Source organism: Taudactylus pleione, unplaced genomic scaffold (genome assembly GCF_031769625.1).
Source record: "Taudactylus pleione unplaced genomic scaffold, aTauple2 ptg003018l, whole genome shotgun sequence".
Classification (NCBI taxonomy): domain Eukaryota; kingdom Metazoa; phylum Chordata; class Amphibia; order Anura; family Myobatrachidae; genus Taudactylus; species Taudactylus pleione.
The window spans coordinates 27916-50405 of NW_028287383.1; the positions used below are offsets into that span (position 1 = coordinate 27916).

At 43.8% G+C, this 22490-nt stretch overlaps 1 protein-coding gene across 1 annotated transcript; it reads left to right on the plus strand.

The window, feature by feature from the left end:
* Nucleotides 1-164: 164 nt before the first annotated feature.
* FDPS (farnesyl diphosphate synthase) lies at nt 165-19315 on the plus strand. Its single transcript, XM_088466398.1, has 10 exons — nt 165-319; nt 6786-6932; nt 7005-7145; nt 7220-7300; nt 7409-7531; nt 7605-7693; nt 14642-14714; nt 14902-14979; nt 15052-15186; nt 18634-19315. The coding sequence occupies exons 1-10, from the start codon at nt 197-199 to the stop codon at nt 18832-18834; spliced, it is 1191 nt and encodes a 396-aa protein (XP_088322524.1). The 5' UTR covers nt 165-196; the 3' UTR covers nt 18835-19315.
* The last annotated feature ends 3175 nt before the right edge of the window (nt 19316-22490 follow it).

Below are 22490 nucleotides of genomic sequence, written 5' to 3' on the forward strand. Positions count from 1 at the left end.
ATAACGCCCTGTCACACCATCTACTGTACACAGCTATTATCACACCAGGAAGGGCGGGGTTGACTGGAGTGGGCGGGGATGAAGTCCTGGCTCCTCCCCGCAGTGTGACTCCGCCTATATTGCCAGCCTGACGCTGTTGCTAGGCAGTAGCCGTGACGTTAGTGGGCGGGGTGACCGGTCTCCCAGGCTGCGCTGAATGTGGCTCCGTCTGCTGCGGCACGAGCGTATTAGGCTCCGCCTCCTGCTGGGCGTCATCACCGCTCAGAGACGGACATGGAGCGCTCCAGCCTCGGGCCGACCCGGGTCCTCCGGAGCTGCGGTGCGTGAGGGCGGTGCTCACTTCCGGTCAGGGGGCGGGACTTCCGGGGCGCTCACTGCCTGTCTATCACTACAGCTGCTGTATTATTATTATTATTACAGCTCTGTATTATATATATTACTATAATCCCTGTATACTATACACAGCTGTATTATTATTATTATTACAGAGCTCTGTGTATTATATATATTACTATAATCCCTGTATACTATACACAGCTGTATTATTATTATTATTATTACAGAGCTCTGTGTATTATATATATTCCTATAATCCCTGTATACTATACACAGCTGTATTATTATTATTATTATTATTACAGCTCTGTCTGTATTATATATATTCCTATAATCCCTGTATACTATACACAGCTGTATTATTATTATTATTATTATTATTACAGCTCTGTCTGTATTATATATATTACTATAATCCCTGTATACTATACACAGCTGTATTATTATTATTATTATTATTACAGCTCTGTCTGTATTATATATATTACTATAATCCCTGTATACTATACACAGCTGTATTATTATTATTATTATTATTATTATTATTATTACAGCTCTGTCTGTATTATATATATTACTATAATCCCTGTATACTATACACAGCTGTATTATTATTATTATTATTATTATTACAGAGCTCTGTGTATTATATATATTACTATAATCCCTGTATACTATACACAGCTGTATTATTATTATTATTATTATTATTATTACAGCTCTGTGTATTATATATATTACTATAATCCCTGTATACTATACACAGCTTTATTATTATTATTATTACAGCTCTGTCTGTATTATATATATTACTATAATCCCTGTATACTATACACAGCTGTATTATTATTATTATTATTACAGCTCTGTCTGTATTATATATATTACTATAATCCCTGTATACTATACACAGCTGTATTATTATTATTATTACAGAGCTCTGTGTATTATATATATTACTATAATCCCTGTATACTATACACAGCTGTATTATTATTATTATTATTACAGCTCTGTCTGTATTATATATATTACTATAATCCCTGTATACTATACACAGCTGTATTATTATTATTATTATTATTACAGCTCTGTCTGTATTATATATATTACTATAATCCCTGTATACTATACACAGCTGTATTATTATTATTATTATTACAGCTCTGTCTGTATTATATATATTACTATAATCCCTGTATACTATACACAGCTGTATTATTATTATTATTATTATTATTACAGCTCTGTCTGTATTCTATATATTACTATAATCCCTGTATACTATACACAGCTGTATTATTATTATTATTATTACAGCTCTGTCTGTATTATATATATTACTATAATCCCTGTATACTATACACAGCTGTATTATTATTATTATTATTATTATTACAGCTCTGTCTGTATTATATATTACTATAATCCCTGTATACTATACACAGCTGTATTATTATTATTATTATTACAGCTCTGTCTGTATTATATATATTACTATAATCCCTGTATACTATACACAGCTGTATTATTATTATTATTATTATTATTATTACAGCTCTGTCTGTATTATATATATTACTATAATCACTGTATACTATACACAGCTGTATTATTATTATTATTACAGCTCTGTCTGTATTATATATATTCCTATAATCCCTGTATACTATACACAGCTGTATTATTATTATTATTATTATTACAGAGCTCTGTGTATTATATATATTCCTATAATCCCTGTATACTATACACAGCTGTATTATTATTATTATTATTATTATTATTATTATTACAGCTCTGTCTGTATTATATATATTACTATAATCCCTGTATACTATACACAGCTGTATTATTATTATTATTATTATTATTACAGCTCTGTCTGTATTCTATATATTACTATAATCCCTGTATACTATACACAGCTGTATTATTATTATTATTATTATTATTATTACAGCTCTGTCTGTATTCTATATATTACTATAATCCCTGTATACTATACACAGCTGTATTATTATTATTATTATTATTATTACAGCTCTGTCTGTATTATATATATTCCTATAATCCCTGTATACTATACACAGCTGTATTATTATTATTATTACAGCTCTGTCTGTATTATATATATTACTATAATCCCTGTATACTATACACAGCTGTATTATTATTATTATTATTACAGCTCTGTCTGTATTATATATATTACTATAATCCCTGTATACTATACACAGCTGTATTATTATTATTATTATTATTATTATTATTATTATTATTATTATTACAGCTCTGTCTGTATTATATATATTACTATAATCCCTGTATACTATACACAGCTGTATTATTATTATTATTACAGAGCTCTGTCTGTATTATATATATTACTATAATCCCTGTATACTATACACAGCTGTATTATTATTATTATTATTATTACAGAGCTCTGTGTATTATATATATTACTATAATCCCTGTATACTATACACAGCTGTATTATTATTATTATTATTATTACAGCTCTGTCTGTATTATATATATTACTATAATCACTGTATACTATACACAGCTGTATTATTATTATTATTATTATTACAGCTCTGTCTGTATTATATATATTACTATAATCCCTGTATACTATACACAGCTGTATTATTATTATTATTATTATTATTATTACAGCTCTGTCTGTATTATATATATTACTATAATCCCTGTATACTATACACAGCTGTATTATTATTATTATTATTACAGCTCTGTCTGTATTATATATATTACTATAATCCCTGTATACTATACACAGCTGTATTATTATTATTATTATTACAGAGCTCTGTGTATTATATATATTACTATAATCCCTGTATACTATACACAGCTTTATTATTATTATTATTACAGCAGCTCTGTCTGTATTATATATATTACTATAATCCCTGTATACTATACACAGCTGTATTATTATTATTATTATTACAGCTCTGTCTGTATTATATATATTACTATAATCCCTGTATACTATACACAGCTTTATTATTATTATTATTATTATTATTATTATTACAGCTCTGTCTGTATTCTATATATATTACTATAATCCCTGTATACTATACACAGCTGTATTATTATTATTATTACAGCTCTGTGTATTATATATATTACTATAATCCCTGTATACTATACACAGCTGTATTATTATTATTATTATTATTACAGCTCTGTCTGTATTATATATATTACTATAATCCCTGTATACTATACACAGCTGTATTATTATTATTATTATTATTATTATTATTGCTCTGTCTGTATTATATATATTACTATAATCCCTGTATACTATACACAGCTGTATTATTATTATTATTATTATTATTATTATTACAGCTCTGTCTGTATTATATATATTACTATAATCCCTGTATACTATACACAGCTGTATTATTATTACAGATCTCTGTGTATAATATATGTATACTATAATCCCTGTATACTATACACAGCTGTATTATTATTATTACAGAGCTCTGTGTATTATATATCTATACTTTAATCCCTGTATACTATACACAGCTGTATTATTATTATTATTACAGCTCTGTCTGTATTATATATATTACTATAATCCCTGTATACTATACACAGCTTTATTATTATTATTATTATTACAGCTCTGTCTGTATTATATATATTACTATAATCCCTGTATACTATACACAGCTGTATTATTATTATTATTATTATTATTACAGCTCTGTCTGTATTATATATATTACTATAATCCCTGTGTACTATACACAGCTGTATTATTATTATTATTATTATTATTACAGCTCTGTCTGTATTATATATATTACTATAATCCCTGTATACTATACACAGCTGTATTATTATTATTATTATTATTACAGCTGTCTGTATTATATATATTACTATAATCCCTGTATACTATACACAGCTGTATTATTATTATTATTATTATTATTATTACAGCTCTGTCTGTATTATATATATTACTATAATCCCTGTATACTATACACAGCTGTATTATTATTATTATTATTACAGCTCTGTCTGTATTATATATATTACTATAATCCCTGTATACTATACACAGCTGTATTATTATTATTATTATTACAGAGCTCTGTGTATTATATATATTCCTATAATCCCTGTATACTATACACAGCTGTATTATTATTATTATTATTACAGCTCTGTCTGTATTATATATATTACTATAATCCCTGTATACTATACACAGCTGTATTATTATTATTATTATTATTACAGCTCTGTCTATTATATATATTACTATAATCCCTGTATACTATACACAGCTGTATTATTATTATTATTATTATTACAGATCTCTGTGTATTATATATGTATACTATAATCCCTGTATACTATACACAGCTGTATTATTATTATTATTATTACAGCTCTGTCTGTATTATATATATTACTATAATCCCTGTATACTATACACAGCTGTATTATTATTATTATTATTATTATTATTACAGATCTCTGTGTATTATATATGTATACTATAATCCCTGTATACTATACACAGCTGTATTATTATTATTACAGAGCTCTGTGTATTATATATGTATACTATACACAGCTGTATTATTATTACAGAGCTCTGTGTATTATATATTACTATAATCCCTGTATACTATACACAGCTGTATTATTATTACAGAGCTCTGTGTATTATATATTACTATAATCCCTGTATACTATACACAGCTGTATTATTATTACAGAGCTCTGTGTATTATATATTACTATAATCCCTGTATACTATACACAGCTGTATTATTATTACAGAGCTCTGTGTATTATATATGTATACTATAATTCCTGTATACTATACACAGCTGTATTATTATTATTACAGAGCTCTGTGTATTATATATTACTATAATCCCTGTATACTATACACAGCTGTATTATTATTATTACTACAGAGCTCTGTGTATTATATATGTATACTATAATCCCTGTATACTATACACCGCTGTATTATTATTACAGAGCTCTGTGTATTATATATGTATACTATAATCCCTGTATACTATACACCCTTGTATTATTATTATTATTATTATTATTACAGAGCTCTGTGTATTATATAGGTATACTGTAATCCATGTGTACTATACACAGCTGTGTTTAATATATACATATACTGTAATCCCTGTATAATAGAGCTCTGTGTGTGCGTTACATACTGTAATCCCTGTCTAATATTCACAACTGTGTCCCGTGTTACATATATTATATATACATATCCTGTAATCCCTGTATAATATATAGAGCTGTGTGCGTTATATATACATATACTGTAATCCCTGTATAATATACAGCTGTGTCCCCGTGTTATATATACATATATTGTAATCCCTGTATAATATACACAGCTGTGTGTGTTATATATACATATACTGTAATCCCTGTATAATATACACAGCTGTGTCCCCGTGTTACATATATTATATATAGATATATTGTAATCCCTGTATAATATACACAGCTGTGTCCTCGTGTTACATATATTATATATACATATACTGTAATCCCTGTATAATATACAGCTGTGTGTTATATATACATATACTGTAATCCCTGTATAATATACAGCTGTGTACGTTATATATATATACTGTAATCCCTGTATAATATACAGAGCTGTGTCCCAGTGTTACATATATTATATATACATATACTGTAATCCCTGTATAATATACAGCTGTGTGTTATATATACATATAATGTAATCCCTGTATAATATACAGCTGTGTGTGTACGTTATATATACATATACTGTAATCCCTGTATAATATACAGAGCTGTGTCCCCGTGTTACATATATTATATATATATATTGTAATCCCTGTATAATATACAGTTGTGTGTGTACGTTATATATACATATACTGTAATCCCTGTATAATATACACAGCGGTGTGCGTTATATATACATATACTGTAATCCCTGTATAATATACAGTTGTGTGTGTACGTTATATATACATATACTGTAATCCCTGTATAATATACACAGCGGTGTGCGTTATATATACATATACTGTAATCCCTGTATAATATACAGCTGTGTGTGTACGTTATATATACATATACTGTAATCCCTGTATAATATACACAGCGGTGTGCGTTATATATACATATACTGTAATCCCTGTATAATATACAGCTGTGTGTGTACGTTATATATACATATACTGTAATCCCTGTATAATATACAGCTGTGTGTTATATATACATATACTGTAATCCCTGTATAATATACAGCTGTGTGTTATATATACATATACTGTAATCCCTGTATAATATACAGCTGTGTGTTATATATACATATACTGTAATCCCTGTATAATATACAGCGGTGTGTTTTCCTCTCCCAGCCCTGGACAATGGCCTCTGTGAAGGCCTCGGCAGCCTCTAATGATCTCCAGGAGTTTTCCAGCTTCTTCCCGAGGGTAGTGCAGGACCTGACGGCGGAGGAATGGGGTCACCCGGAGATTGGGGATGCCGTCTCTCGCCTGCGAGAGGTAAGAGAGATCTGTGAAGCTCTGCTATGTTCCCCTCACCACAGCGTAGCAATGTGAGTGTGTGCTCTGCAGGTCCTGGAGTACAACGCCCCAGGCGGGAAGTGTAATCGGGGGATGACTGTTTTGGCCTCTGTCCGGGAGCTGTTACCGTCGGCACAGCAGGACGTGGAGACCATACAGAGGGCCCTGGTGGTGGGCTGGTGTGTGGAGCTGGTGAGGACCTACATTGTGTGTCTGATATCTGCCTGTCTATGTCACCTCATGTAACTGCGCTCTCCCTTCCCCAGCTGCAGGCCTTCTTCCTGGTGGCTGATGACATCATGGATAACTCTGCCACCCGTCGTGGGCAACCTTGCTGGTACAGGAAGGTAACATTGCTCTGACCTGGCACTGGGCGGCAGTTATCTGGCATTACGGGGTGGTACAGGGTACATCATTAGGAGGTGCCAGTGCTGATTGAGGACTGTCCCTAACAGGAGGGCATCGGCCTAGACGCTATCAATGACTCGTTCCTGCTTGAATCGTGTATCTATCGGCTCCTGAGGAAGCATTGCCGCGGGCAGCCCTATTACCTGAGTCTGCTGGAGCTGTTTTTGGAGGTGAGAACCGTCCCGGTATCCTGTACACCCGGGTTCCAAGTGTTATTCCTTACACCCATCTCATATCTCACAGACCTCTTACCAGACCGAGCTGGGGCAGGCACTGGATCTAATCACCGCTCAGCCAGGGAAGGTGGACCTAGGCCGGTACACGGAGACCAGGTGAGCCCACTGCCCAGTGGCACATCCCGTCTGCAGGGTCTTTGTGTCCTGGGGCAATTTGGGACTGTAGAGCACAAGGGCGCCAGTTATAGATATAGATATATATAATCTATTTTATGAATGTATTGTTCATTCTTGCATTACTCTTTCCTGCCATCACTGCTGCATTGTATTGTACGTACGTATCTCCTGCTCATTACAGTCACGTTATAGAGTGGGAGGTATAATAATATCAGGTGATGTAACCCCAGCTAGCAGAGACATTGCAGTGTACGTATCTCCTGCTCATTACAGTCACGTTATAGAATGGGAGGTGTAATAATATCAGGTGCTGTAACCCCAGCTAGCAGAGACATTGCAGTGTACGTATCTCCTGCTCATTACAGTCACGTTATAGAGTGGGAGGTGTAATAATATCAGGTGATGTAACCCCAGCTAGCAGATACATTGCAGTGTATGTATCTCCTGCTCATTACAGTCACGTTATAGAGTGGGAGGTGTAATAATATCAGGTGATGTAACCCCAGCTAGCAGAGACATTGCAGTGTATGTATCTCCTGCTCATTACAGTCACATTATAGAGTGGGAGGTGTAATAATATCAGGTGATGTAACCCCAGCTAGCAGATACATTGCAGTGTATGTATCTCCTGCTCATTACAGTCACGTTATAGAGTGGGAGGTATAATAATATCAGGTGCTGTAACCCCAGCTAGCAGAGACATTGCAGTGTACGTATCTCCTGCTCATTACAGTCACGTTATAGAGTGGGAGGTGTAATAATATCAGGTGCTGTAACCCCAGCTAGCAGAGACATTGCAGTGTATGTATCTCCTGCTCATTACAGTCACGTTATAGAGTGAGAGGTGTAATAATATCAGGTGATGTAACCCCAGCTAGCAGATACATTGCAGTGTATGTATCTCCTGCTCATTACAGTCACGTTATAGAATGGGAGGTGTAATAATATCAGGTGATGTAACCCCAGCTAGCAGAGACATTGCAGTGTATGTATCTCCTGCTCATTACAGTCACGTTATAGAATGGGAGGTGTAATAATATCAGGTGCTGTAACCCCAGCTAGCAGAGACATTGCAGTGTATGTATCTCCTGCTCATTACAGTCACGTTATAGAGTGAGAGGTGTAATAATATCAGGTGCTGTAACCCCAGCTAGCAGAGACATTGCAGTGTATGTATCTCCTGCTCATTACAGTCACGTTATAGAGTGGGAGGTGTAATAATATCAGGTGATGTAACCCCAGCTAGCAGAGACATTGCAGTGTACGTATCTCCTGCTCATTACAGTCACGTTATAGAATGGGAGGTGTAATAATATCAGGTGCTGTAACCCCAGCTAGCAGAGACATTGCAGTGTATGTATCTCCTGCTCATTACAGTCACGTTATAGAGTGGGAGGTGTAATAATATCAGGTGATGTAACCACAGCTAGCAGAGACATTGCAGTGTATGTATCTCCTGCTCATTACAGTCACATTATAGAGTGGGAGGTGTAATAATATCAGGTGATGTAACCCCAGCTAGCAGAGACATTGCAGTGTATGTATCTCCTGCTCATTACAGTCACGTTATAGAGTGGGAGGTGTAATAATATCAGGTGCTGTAACCCCAGCTAGCAGAGACATTGCAGTGTACGTATCTCCTGCTCATTACAGTCACGTTATAGAGTGGGAGGTGTAATAATATCAGGTGCTGTAACCCCAGCTAGCAGAGACATTGCAGTGTATGTATCTCCTGCTCATTACAGTCACATTATAGAGTGGGAGGTGTAATAATATCAGGTGATGTAACCCCAGCTAGCAGAGACATTGCAGTGTACGTATCTCCTGCTCATTACAGTCACATTATAGAGTGGGAGGTATAATAATATCAGGTGCTGTAACCCCAGCTAGCAGAGACATTGCAGTGTACGTACGTATCTCCTGCTCATTACAGTCACGTTATAGAATGGGAGGTGTAATAATATCAGGTGCTGTTGTCCCAGCTAGCAGAGACATTGCAGTGTATGTATCTCCTGCTCATTACAGTCACGTTATAGAATGGGAGGTATAATAATATCAGGTGCTGTAACCCCAGCTAGCAGATACATTGCAGTGTACGTATCTCCTGCTCATTACAGTCACGTTATAGAATGGGAGGTGTAATAATATCAGGTGATGTAACCCCAGCTAGCAGAGACATTGCAGTGTACGTATCTCCTGCTCATTACAGTCACGTTATAGAATGGGAGGTGTAATAATATCAGGTGCTGTAACCCCAGCTAGCAGAGACATTGCAGTGTATGTATCTCCTGCTCATTACAGTCACGTTATAGAATGGGAGGTGTAATAATATCAGGTGCTGTAACCCCAGCTAGCAGAGACATTGCAGTGTACGTATCTCCTGCTCATTACAGTCACGTTATAGAATGGGAGGTATAATAATATCAGGTGCTGTAACCCCAGCTAGCAGAGACATTGCAGTGTATGTATCTCCTGCTCATTACAGTCACGTTATAGAATGGGAGGTGTAATAATATCAGGTGCTGTAACCCCAGCTAGCAGATACATTGCAGTGTACGTATCTCCTGCTCATTACAGTCACGTTATAGAATGGGAGGTATAATAATATCAGGTGCTGTAACCCCAGCTAGCAGAGACATTGCAGTGTACGTATCTCCTGCTCATTACAGTCACGTTATAGAGTGAGAGGTGTAATAATATCAGGTGCTGTAACCCCAGCTAGCAGAGACATTGCAGTGTATGTATGTATCTCCTGCTCATTACAGTCACGTTATAGAGTGAGAGGTGTAATAATATCAGGTGCTGTAACCCCAGCTAGCAGAGACATTGCAGTGTATGTATCTCCTGCTCATTACAGTCACGTTATAGAGTGAGAGGTGTAATAATATCAGGTGCTGTAACCCCAGCTAGCAGAGACATTGCAGTGTACGTATCTCCTGCTCATTACAGTCACGTTATAGAGTGGGAGGTGTAATAATATCAGGTGATGTAACCCCAGCTAGCAGAGACATTGCAGTGTATGTATCTCCTGCTCATTACAGTCACGTTATAGAGTGGGAGGTATAATAATATCAGGTGATGTAACCCCAGCTAGCAGAGACATTGCAGTGTACGTATCTCCTGCTCATTACAGTCACGTTATAGAATGGGAGGTGTAATAATATCAGGTGCTGTAACCCCAGCTAGCAGAGACATTGCAGTGTATGTATCTCCTGCTCATTACAGTCACGTTATAGAGTGGGAGGTGTAATAATATCAGGTGATGTAACCCCAGCTAGCAGAGACATTGCAGTGTATGTATCTCCTGCTCATTACAGTCACGTTATAGAGTGGGAGGTGTAATAATATCAGGTGCTGTAACCCCAGCTAGCAGAGACATTGCAGTGTATGTACGTATCTCCTGCTCATTACAGTCACGTTATAGAGTGAGAGGTGTAATAATATCAGGTGATGTAACCCCAGCTAGCAGAGACATTGCAGTGTATGTATCTCCTGCTCATTACAGTCACGTTATAGAGTGGGAGGTGTAATAATATCAGGTGATGTAACCCCAGCTAGCAGATACATTGCAGTGTACGTATCTCCTGCTCATTACAGTCACATTATAGAGTGGGAGGTGTAATAATATCAGGTGATGTAACCCCAGCTAGCAGAGACATTGCAGTGTATGTATCTCCTGCTCATTACAGTCACGTTATAGAGTGGGAGGTGTAATAATATCAGGTGCTGTAACCCCAGCTAGCAGAGACATTGCAGTGTACGTATCTCCTGCTCATTACAGTCACGTTATAGAGTGGGAGGTGTAATAATATCAGGTGCTGTAACCCCAGCTAGCAGAGACATTGCAGTGTATGTATCTCCTGCTCATTACAGTCACGTTATAGAGTGGGAGGTGTAATAATATCAGGTGCTGTAACCCCAGCTAGCAGAGACATTGCAGTGTACGTATCTCCTGCTCATTACAGTCACATTATAGAGTGGGAGGTGTAATAATATCAGGTGCTGTAACCCCAGCTAGCAGAGACATTGCAGTGTACGTATCTCCTGCTCATTACAGTCACATTATAGAATGGGAGGTGTAATAATATCAGGTGCTGTAACCCCAGCTAGCAGAGACATTGCAGTGTATGTATCTCCTGCTCATTACAGTCACATTATAGAATGGGAGGTGTAATAATATCAGGTGATGTAACCCCAGCTAGCAGAGACATTGCAGTGTATGTATCTCCTGCTCATTACAGTCACGTTATAGAATGGGAGCTGTAATAATATCAGGTGATGTAACCCCAGCTAGCAGAGACATTGCAGTGTATGTATCTCCTGCTCATTACAGTCACGTTATAGAGTGAGAGGTGTAATAATATCAGGTGATGTAACCCCAGCTAGCAGATACATTGCAGTGTATGTACGTATCTCCTGCTCATTACAGTCACATTATAGAATGGGAGGTGTAATAATATCAGGTGATGTAACCCCAGCTAGCAGAGACATTGCAGTGTATGTATCTCCTGCTCATTACAGTCACATTATAGAGTGGGAGGTGTAATAATATCAGGTGATGTAACCCCAGCTAGCAGAGACATTGCAGTGTACGTATCTCCTGCTCATTACAGTCACATTATAGAGTGGGAGGTATAATAATATCAGGTGCTGTAACCCCAGCTAGCAGAGACATTGCAGTGTACATACGTATCTCCTGCTCATTACAGTCACGTTATAGAATGGGAGGTGTAATAATATCAGGTGCTGTTGTCCCAGCTAGCAGAGACATTGCAGTGTATGTATCTCCTGCTCATTACAGTCACGTTATAGAATGGGAGGTATAATAATATCAGGTGCTGTAACCCCAGCTAGCAGATACATTGCAGTGTACGTATCTCCTGCTCATTACAGTCACGTTATAGAATGGGAGGTGTAATAATATCAGGTGATGTAACCCCAGCTAGCAGAGACATTGCAGTGTACGTATCTCCTGCTCATTACAGTCACGTTATAGAATGGGAGGTGTAATAATATCAGGTGCTGTAACCCCAGCTAGCAGAGACATTGCAGTGTATGTATCTCCTGCTCATTACAGTCACGTTATAGAATGGGAGGTGTAATAATATCAGGTGCTGTAACCCCAGCTAGCAGAGACATTGCAGTGTACGTATCTCCTGCTCATTACAGTCACGTTATAGAATGGGAGGTGTAATAATATCAGGTGCTGTAACCCCAGCTAGCAGAGACATTGCAGTGTATGTATCTCCTGCTCATTACAGTCACGTTATAGAGTGAGAGGTGTAATAATATCAGGTGCTGTAACCCCAGCTAGCAGAGACATTGCAGTGTACGTATCTCCTGCTCATTACAGTCACGTTATAGAGTGGGAGGTGTAATAATATCAGGTGATGTAACCCCAGCTAGCAGAGACATTGCAGTGTATGTATCTCCTGCTCATTACAGTCACGTTATAGAGTGGGAGGTATAATAATATCAGGTGATGTAACCCCAGCTAGCAGAGACATTGCAGTGTACGTATCTCCTGCTCATTACAGTCACGTTATAGAATGGGAGGTGTAATAATATCAGGTGCTGTAACCCCAGCTAGCAGAGACATTGCAGTGTATGTATCTCCTGCTCATTACAGTCACGTTATAGAGTGGGAGGTGTAATAATATCAGGTGCTGTAACCCCAGCTAGCAGAGACATTGCAGTGTATGTATCTCCTGCTCATTACAGTCACGTTATAGAGTGGGAGGTGTAATAATATCAGGTGATGTAACCCCAGCTAGCAGAGACATTGCAGTGTATGTATCTCCTGCTCATTACAGTCACGTTATAGAGTGAGAGGTGTAATAATATCAGGTGCTGTAACCCCAGCTAGCAGAGACATTGCAGTGTATGTATCTCCTGCTCATTACAGTCACGTTATAGAGTGAGAGGTGTAATAATATCAGGTGCTGTAACCCCAGCTAGCAGAGACATTGCAGTGTACGTATCTCCTGCTCATTACAGTCACGTTATAGAGTGGGAGGTGTAATAATATCAGGTGATGTAACCCCAGCTAGCAGAGACATTGCAGTGTATGTATCTCCTGCTCATTACAGTCACGTTATAGAGTGGGAGGTATAATAATATCAGGTGATGTAACCCCAGCTAGCAGAGACATTGCAGTGTACGTATCTCCTGCTCATTACAGTCACGTTATAGAATGGGAGGTGTAATAATATCAGGTGCTGTAACCCCAGCTAGCAGAGACATTGCAGTGTATGTATCTCCTGCTCATTACAGTCACGTTATAGAGTGGGAGGTGTAATAATATCAGGTGCTGTAACCCCAGCTAGCAGAGACATTGCAGTGTATGTATCTCCTGCTCATTACAGTCACGTTATAGAGTGGGAGGTGTAATAATATCAGGTGATGTAACCCCAGCTAGCAGAGACATTGCAGTGTATGTATCTCCTGCTCATTACAGTCACGTTATAGAGTGGGAGGTGTAATAATATCAGGTGCTGTAACCCCAGCTAGCAGAGACATTGCAGTGTATGTATCTCCTGCTCATTACAGTCACGTTATAGAATGGGAGGTATAATAATATCAGGTGCTGTAACCCCAGCTAGCAGAGACATTGCAGTGTATGTATCTCCTGCTCATTACAGTCACGTTATAGAATGGGAGGTATAATAATATCAGGTGCTGTAACCCCAGCTAGCAGAGACATTGCAGTGTATGTATCTCCTGCTCATTACAGTCACATTATAGAGTGGGAGGTATAATAATATCAGGTGCTGTAACCCCAGCTAGCAGAGACATTGCAGTGTATGTATCTCCTGCTCATTACAGTCACGTTATAGAATGGGAGGTATAATAATATCAGGTGCTGTAACCCCAGCTAGCACTTGTAGTGACAGTAATGTGTGTTTGGTGTTTGGTTTCCATCTGCAGGTACAAATCCATTGTGAAATACAAGACTGCTTTCTATTCCTTCTACCTGCCTGTCGCTGCTGCCATGTTTATGGTGAGTTTCTGCAGCAGGGCTGACAATCTAGTCATTTTCTTTGTAATCCTGTAAGAGAATGGCAGCTGTGTATACTCCACCATATAACAATCCCGGGATAGGAGCTGCTATTACAGTAACCTACACAACAAGCCAATGAGCCCCCCTCACGCCACCTGAGTAACCCATCCGTTTACCCTCTTCCTAGGCTGGAATAGACCGGGAGGAAGATCACAGAAACGCTAGAACAATCCTGCTGGAAATGGGCGAGTTCTTCCAGATACAGGTGAGCGCTGGGACAGTGGGAGAGGACGTGTTCTGTGCACCATGTGTGACCTTTCTCCCAATGTACTGGTAGGATGATTATCTGGACTGTTATGGAGACCCCACCATTACCGGGAAGATTGGAACAGACATCCAGGATAACAAGTGTGGGTGGCTGGTGGTAGAGGCACTTAAGAGGGTAAATCCTGAGCAGAGGAGACTCCTTGAGGTAAATGTAATGGTTGGATAGCTCCTCCTCCTGCGCTTTCATCTTTCCCGACAGCACCACCACCTCCTCCTGCACTTTGACCTTCCCGCAACAGCTCCTCCTCCTCTTCCTGTGCTTTCACCTTCCCCCGACAACTCCTCCTCCTCCTCCTCCTCCTCCTCCTTTCACCTTCCCCCGACAGCTCCTCCTCCTCCTCCTCCTTTCACCTTCCCCCGACAGCAGCTCCTCCTCCTCCTCCTTTCACCTTCCCCCGACAGCAGCTCCTCCTCCTCCTCCTTTCACCTTCCCCCGACAGCAGCTCCTCCTCCTCCTCCTTTCACCTTCCCCCGACAGCAGCTCCTCCTCCTCCTCCTTTCACCTTCCCCCGATAGCAGCTCCTCCTCCTCCTCCTTTCACCTTCCCCCGACAGCTCCTCCTCCTCCTCCTCCTCTTCCTCCTTTCACCTTCCCCCGACAGCTCCTCCTCCTCCTCCTTTCACCTTCCCCGACAGCTCCTCCTCCTTTCACTTTCCCCTACAGCTCCTCCTCTTCTTTCTGCTCTCTCACCTTCCCCCACAGCTCCTCCTCTTCTTTCTCCTCTCTCACCTTCCCCCACAGCTCCTCCTCTTCTTTCTCCTCTCTCACCTTCCCCCACAGCACCTCCTCCTCTTCTTTCTCCTCTCACCTTCCCCCACAGCACCTCCTCCTCTTCTTTCTCCTCTCTCACCTTCCCCCACAGCTCCTCCTCCTCTTCTTTCTGCTCTCACCTTCCCCCACAGCTCCTCCTCCTCTTCTTTCTCCTCTCACCTTCCCCCACAGCACCTCCTCCTCTTCTTTCTCCTCTCTCACCTTCCCCCACAGCACCTCCTCCTCTTCTTTCTGCTCTCACCTTCCCCCACAGCTCCTCCTCCTCCTCTTCTTTCTCCTCTCTCACCTTCCCCCACAGCTCCTCCTCCTCTTCTTTCTCCTCTCTCACCTTCCCCCACAGCTCCTCCTCCTCTTCTTTCTCCTCTCTCACCTTCCCCCACAGCACCTCCTCCTCTTCTTTCTGCTCTCACCTTCCCCCACAGCTCCTCCTCCTCTTCTTTCTGCTCTCACCTTCCCCCACAGCACCTCCTCCTCTTCTTTCTGCTCTCACCTTCCCCCACAGCTCCTCCTCCTCTTCTTTCTCCTCTCTCACCTTCCCCCACAGCTCCTCCTCCTCTTCTTTCTCCTCTCTCACCTTCCCCCACAGCACCTCCTCCTCTTCTTTCTGCTCTCACCTTCCCCCACAGCTCCTCCTCCTCTTCTTTCTGCTCTCACCTTCCCCCACAGCACCTCCTCCTCTTCTTTCTCCTCTCTCACCTTCCCCCACAGCACCTCCTCCTCTTCTTTCTCCTCTCTCACCTTCCCCCACAGCACCTCCTCCTCTTCTTTCTGCTCTCACCTTCCCCCACAGCTCCTCCTCCTCTTCTTTCTCCTCTCTCACCTTCCCCCACAGCTCCTCCTCCTCTTCTTTCTCCTCTCTCACCTTCCCCCACAGCTCCTCCTCCTCTTCTTTCTCCTCTCTCACCTTCCCCCACAGCTCCTCCTCCTCTTCTTTCTCCTCTCTCACCTTCCCCCACAGCTCCTCCTCCTCCTCTTCTTTCTCCTCTCTCACCTTCCCCCACAGCTCCTCCTCCTCCTCTTCTTTCTCCTCTCACCTTCCCCCACAGCTCCTCCTCCTCTTCTTTCTCCTCTCTCACCTTCCCCCACAGCTCCTCCTCCTCTTCTTTCTCCTCTCTCACCTTCCCCCACAGCTCCTCCTCCTCTTCTTTCTCCTCTCTCACCTTCCCCCACAGCACCTCCTCCTCTTCTTTCTCCTCTCTCACCTTCCCCCACAGCACCTCCTCCTCTTCTTTCTGCTCTCACCTTCCCCCACAGCTCCTCCTCCTCTTCTTTCTCCTCTCTCACCTTCCCCCACAGCTCCTCCTCCTCTTCTTTCTCCTCTCTCACCTTCCCCCACAGCTCCTCCTCCTCTTCTTTCTGCTCTCACCTTCCCCCACAGCTCCTCCTCCTCTTCTTTCTCCTCTCTCACCTTCCCCCACAGCTCCTCCTCCTCTTCTTTCTCCTCTCTCACCTTCCCCCACAGCTCCTCCTCCTCTTCTTTCTCCTCTCTCACCTTCCCCCACAGCTCCTCCTCCTCTTCTTTCTCCTCTCTCACCTTCCCCCACAGCTCCTCCTCCTCTTCTTTCTCCTCTCTCACCTTCCCCCACAGCTCCTCCTCCTCTTCTTTCTCCTCTCTCACCTTCCCCCACAGCACCTCCTCCTCTTCTTTCTCCTCTCACCTTCCCCCACAGCACCTCCTCCTCTTCTTTCTCCTCTCTCACCTTCCCCCACAGCTCCTCCTCCTCTTCTTTCTCCTCTCTCACCTTCCCCCACAGCTCCTCCTCCTCTTCTTTCTCCTCTCTCACCTTCCCCCACAGCTCCTCCTCCTCTTCTTTCTCCTCTCTCACCTTCCCCCACAGCTCCTCCTCCTCTTCTTTCTCCTCTCTCACCTTCCCCCACAGCTCCTCCTCCTCTTCTTTCTCCTCTCTCACCTTCCCCCACAGCTCCTCCTCCTCTTCTTTCTCCTCTCTCACCTTCCCCCACAGCTCCTCCTCCTCTTCTTTCTCCTCTCTCACCTTCCCCCACAGCTCCTCCTCCTCTTCTTTCTCCTCTCTCACCTTCCCCCACAGCTCCTCCTCCTCTTCTTTCTCCTCTCTCACCTTCCCCCACAGCACCTCCTCCTCTTCTTTCTGCTCTCACCTTCCCCCACAGCACCTCCTCCTCTTCTTTCTCCTCTCTCACCTTCCCCCACAGCTCCTCCTCCTCTTCTTTCTCCTCTCTCACCTTCCCCCACAGCTCCTCCTCCTCTTCTTTCTGCTCTCACCTTCCCCCACAGCTCCTCCTCCTCTTCTTTCTCCTCTCTCACCTTCCCCCACAGCACCTCCTCCTCTTCTTTCTCCTCTCTCACCTTCCCCCACAGCTCCTCCTCCTCTTCTTTCTCCTCTCTCACCTTCCCCCACAGCTCCTCCTCCTCTTCTTTCTCCTCTCTCACCTTCCCCCACAGCTCCTCCTCCTCTTCTTTCTCCTCTCTCACCTTCCCCCACAGCACCTCCTCCTCTTCTTTCTCCTCTCTCACCTTCCCCCACAGCTCCTCCTCCTCTTCTTTCTCCTCTCTCACCTTCCCCCACAGCACCTCCTCCTCTTCTTTCTCCTCTCTCACCTTCCCCCACAGCTCCTCCTCCTCCTCCTCCTCTTCTTTCTCCTCTCACCTTCCCCCACAGCTCCTCCTCCTCCTCTTCTTTCTCCTCTCTCACCTTCCCCCACAGCACCTCCTCCTGTTACACGTTTTGCATGCGTCATTGGTTATACACATTCTGGTGGTACCCTCTATGTCCCAGGGGTACGCCTGTACTGGGGTGCACACTATCTCTGGCAGTAACCCTTGCATTGCTGTGACACACAGGATAACTATGGCCGTGACGATGCGGACAAGGTGCAGCGGGTGAAGCAGTTGTACAAGGATCTAGACCTCTCCGCTGTGTACCGACAATACGAGGAGGAGAGTTACCAGAGGCTGCAGATACTCATCTCCCAGCATGCAAATGGGCTGTCCAAGGAGATCTTCCTGGGCCTGGCACGCAAGATATACAAGAGACAGAAATAAGTGGGCGCTGACTGTGGCAGAGGTGGATCCCCGGAGGCGGGAATGGAGCTATTGAACCCTCTGCCTTGCTGTGCGCAGTCCTGTACAGGAACAGAGCCAATTTTCTCTCCATACATACACTATTACCAGGGCCCCCTCTGCTGCTCAGTAGTAGTATTGCATGTTCTCAGTATGGCCTGCCCCAGTTGGTGATTCTATAAAGGATCTGGTACCAGTGAGACATTTTCTGCTTCTTTACGTGTTGTATGAGAATCGCTGCACCCGGAATCCTCCTGACCCTCATTCTGATGCACTAATGAGACAGATGGAGCTGCCGGTAACATACGACCGAATATATCACCTTCATTGATACGTGTGACCCTTGTGTACATATTCCTTCCCGATGATTGAGTAACTGTAATATACATTGGCTGTATAGGGTGATTCCATCTCATCTGAGCTTTTACTGACAGTGTACAATAAACATATCGTACAACTCAAATGAATTTGTGCAAAAATCAGTGATATCTCACCCCAAATCGCTCCCTCTCTCGTCATCCCCCCTCCCCAAATCCATCCCTCTGCCCTCATTCCCATCCCCGTATCTCTCCCTCTGCCCTCATTCCCATCCCCGTATCTCTCCCTCTGCCCTCATTCCCATCCCCGTATCTCTCCCTCTGCCCTCATTCCCATCCCCGTATCTCTCCCTCTGCCCTCATTCCCATCCCCGTATCTCTCCCTCTGCCCTCATTCCCATCCCCGTATCTCTCCCTCTGCCCTCATTCCCATCCCCGTATCTCTCCCTCTGCCCTCATTCCTCTCCCCGTATCTCTCCCTCTGCCGTCATCCTCTCCCCGTATCTCTCCCTCTGCCGCCATCTTCTCCCCGTATCTCTCCCTCTGCCGCCATCTTCTCCCTGTAACCATCTGCCCTCATTCCCCTCCCCGTATCTCTCCCTCTGCCGACATCTTCTCCCCGTATCTCTCCCTCTGCCCTCATTCCCCTCCCCGTATCTCTCCCTCTGCCCTCATTCCCCTCCCCGTATCTCTTCCTCTGCCGTAATCATACGTATGTAATGTAACCTAAAACATCTAGAAATATATTTGCCATGATATATATTTACACCTACATGGGTAAGATTTGGTGTAGTTCCACCACATGCTTATTTACTGTAGATTTAAAGTGTCCTGCATCTCTACTAAACCTAAACTTAAAGATAAGTTGTTGTTAAGGTGGTACCATCCCCCTACCTGGACTTCAACCAGATGTTTAATGGACATGTATTTTTTTGGGTGGGATCCAGCTGGCCCCAGTGGAACCTGTCCTTACTGATTGTACCAACCACCCCCCTTGTACCACCGCCTGGCCCCAGGGGAACCTGTCCTTACCACCGCCTGGCCCCAGCGGAACATGTCTCAGCCCCCTCCCTTGGTCCTGTCCTCCTTACTCTGGATGCTGATCTCAGCCCCCTCCCCTAGTCCTGCCCTCTTCCTGGATGCAGAGCTGTGTCCTCCTTACTCTAGATGCTGATCTCAGCCCCCTCCCCTGGTCCTGCCCTCCTCCTGGATGCAGAGCTGTGTCCTCCTTACTCTAGATGCTGATCTCAGCCCCCTCCCCTGGTCCTGCCCTCCTCCTGGATGCAGAGCTGTGTCCTCCTCACTCTGGATGCTGATCTCAGCCCCCTCCCCTGGTACTGCCCTCCTCCTGGATGCAGAGCGGTGTCCTCCTCACTCTGGATGCTGATCTCAGCCCCCTCCCCTGGTCCTGCCCTCTTCCTGGATGCAGAGCTGTGTGATCCTCACTCTGGATGCTGATCTCAGCCCCCTCCCCTGGTCCTGCCCTCCTCCTGGATGCAGAGCTGTGTCCTCCTCACTCTGGATGCTGATCTCAGCCCCCTCCCCTGGTCCTGCCCTCCTGGATGCAGAGCTGTGTCCTCCTCACTCTGGATGATGATCTAAGCCCCCTCCCCTGGTCCTGCCCTCCTCCGGGGTGCAGAGCTGTGTCCTCCTTACTCTGGATGATGATCTCAGCCCCCTCCCCTGGTCCTGCCCACCTCCTGGATGCAGAGCTGTGCCCCCTCCTTACGCTGGATGCTGATCTCAGCCCTTTCCCCTGGTCCTGCCCTCCTCCTGGATGCAGAGCTGTGTCCTCCTCACTCTGGATGCTGATCTCAGCCCCCTCCCCTGGTCCTGCCCTCCTCCGGGGTGCAGAGCTGTGTCCGCCTTACTCTGGATGATGATCTCAGCCCCCTCCCCTGGTCCTGCCCTCCTCCTGGATGCAGAGCTGTGTCCTCCTCACTCTGGATGCTGATCTCAGCCCCCTCCCCTGGTCCTGTCCTCCTCCTGGATGCAGAGCTGTGCCCCCTCCTTACGCTGGATGCTGATCTCAGCCCTCTCCCCTGGTCCTGCCCTCCTCCTGGATGCTGAGCTGTGCCCCCTCCTCACTCTGGATGCAGAACGCAGCCCCCTCCCCTGGTCCTGCCCTCCTCCTGGATGCAGATGTGTCTTCCTTACTCTGGATGATGATCTCAGCCCCCTCCCCTGGTCCTGCCCTCCTCCTGGATGCAGAGCTGTGTCCTCCTCACTCTGGATGCTGATCTCAGCCCCCTCCCCTGGTCCTGCCCTCTTCCTGGATGCAGAGCTGTGTGATCCTCACTCTGGATGCTGATCTCAGCTCCCACCCCTGGTCCTGCCTTCCTCCTGGGTGCAGAGCTGTGTCCTCCTTACTCTGGATGCTGATCTCAGCCCCCTCCCCTGGTCCTGTCCTCCTTACTCTGGATGCTGATCTCAGCCCCCTCCCCTAGTCCTGCCCTCTTCCTGGATGCAGAGCTGTGTCCTCCTTACTCTAGATGCTGATCTCAGCCCCCTCCCCTGGTCCTGCCCTCCTCCTGGATGCAGAGCTGTGTCCTCCTTACTCTAGATGCTGATCTCAGCCCCCTCCCCTGGTCCTGCCCTCCTCCTGGATGCAGAGCTGTGTCCTCCTCACTCTGGATGCTGATCTCAGCCCCCTCCCCTGGTCCTGCCCTCCTCCTGGATGCAGAGCTGTGTGATCCTCACTCTGGATGCTGATCTCAGCCCCCTCCCCTGGTCCTGCCCTCCTCCTGGATGCTGATCTCAGCCCCCTCCCCTGGTCCTGCCCTCCTGGATGCAGAGCTGTGTCCTCCTCACTCTGGATGATGATCTAAGCCCCCTCCCCTGGTCCTGCCTTCCTCCTGGATGCAGAGCTGTGTCCTCCTTACTCTGGATGATGATGTCAGCCCCCTCCCCTGGTCCTGCCCTCCTCCTGGATGCAGAGCTGTGTCCTCCTCACTCTCGATGATGATCTCAGCCCCCTCCCTTGGTCCTGTCCTCCTGGATACAGAGCTGTGTCCTCCTCACTCTGGATGATGATCTCAGCCCCCTCCCCTGGTCCTGTCCTCCTGGATGCAGAGCTGTGCCCCCTCCTTACGCTGGATGCTGATCTCAGCCCCCTCCCCTGGTCCTGCCCTCCTCCTGGATGCAGATGTGTCCTCCTTACTCTGGATGATGATCTCAGCCCCCTCCCCTGGTCCTGCCCTCCTCCTGGATGCAGAGCTGTATCCTCCTCACTCTGGATGCTGATCTCAGCCCCCTCCCCTGGTCCTGCCCTCTTCCTGGATGCAGAGCTGTGTGATCCTCACTCTGGATGATGATCTCAGC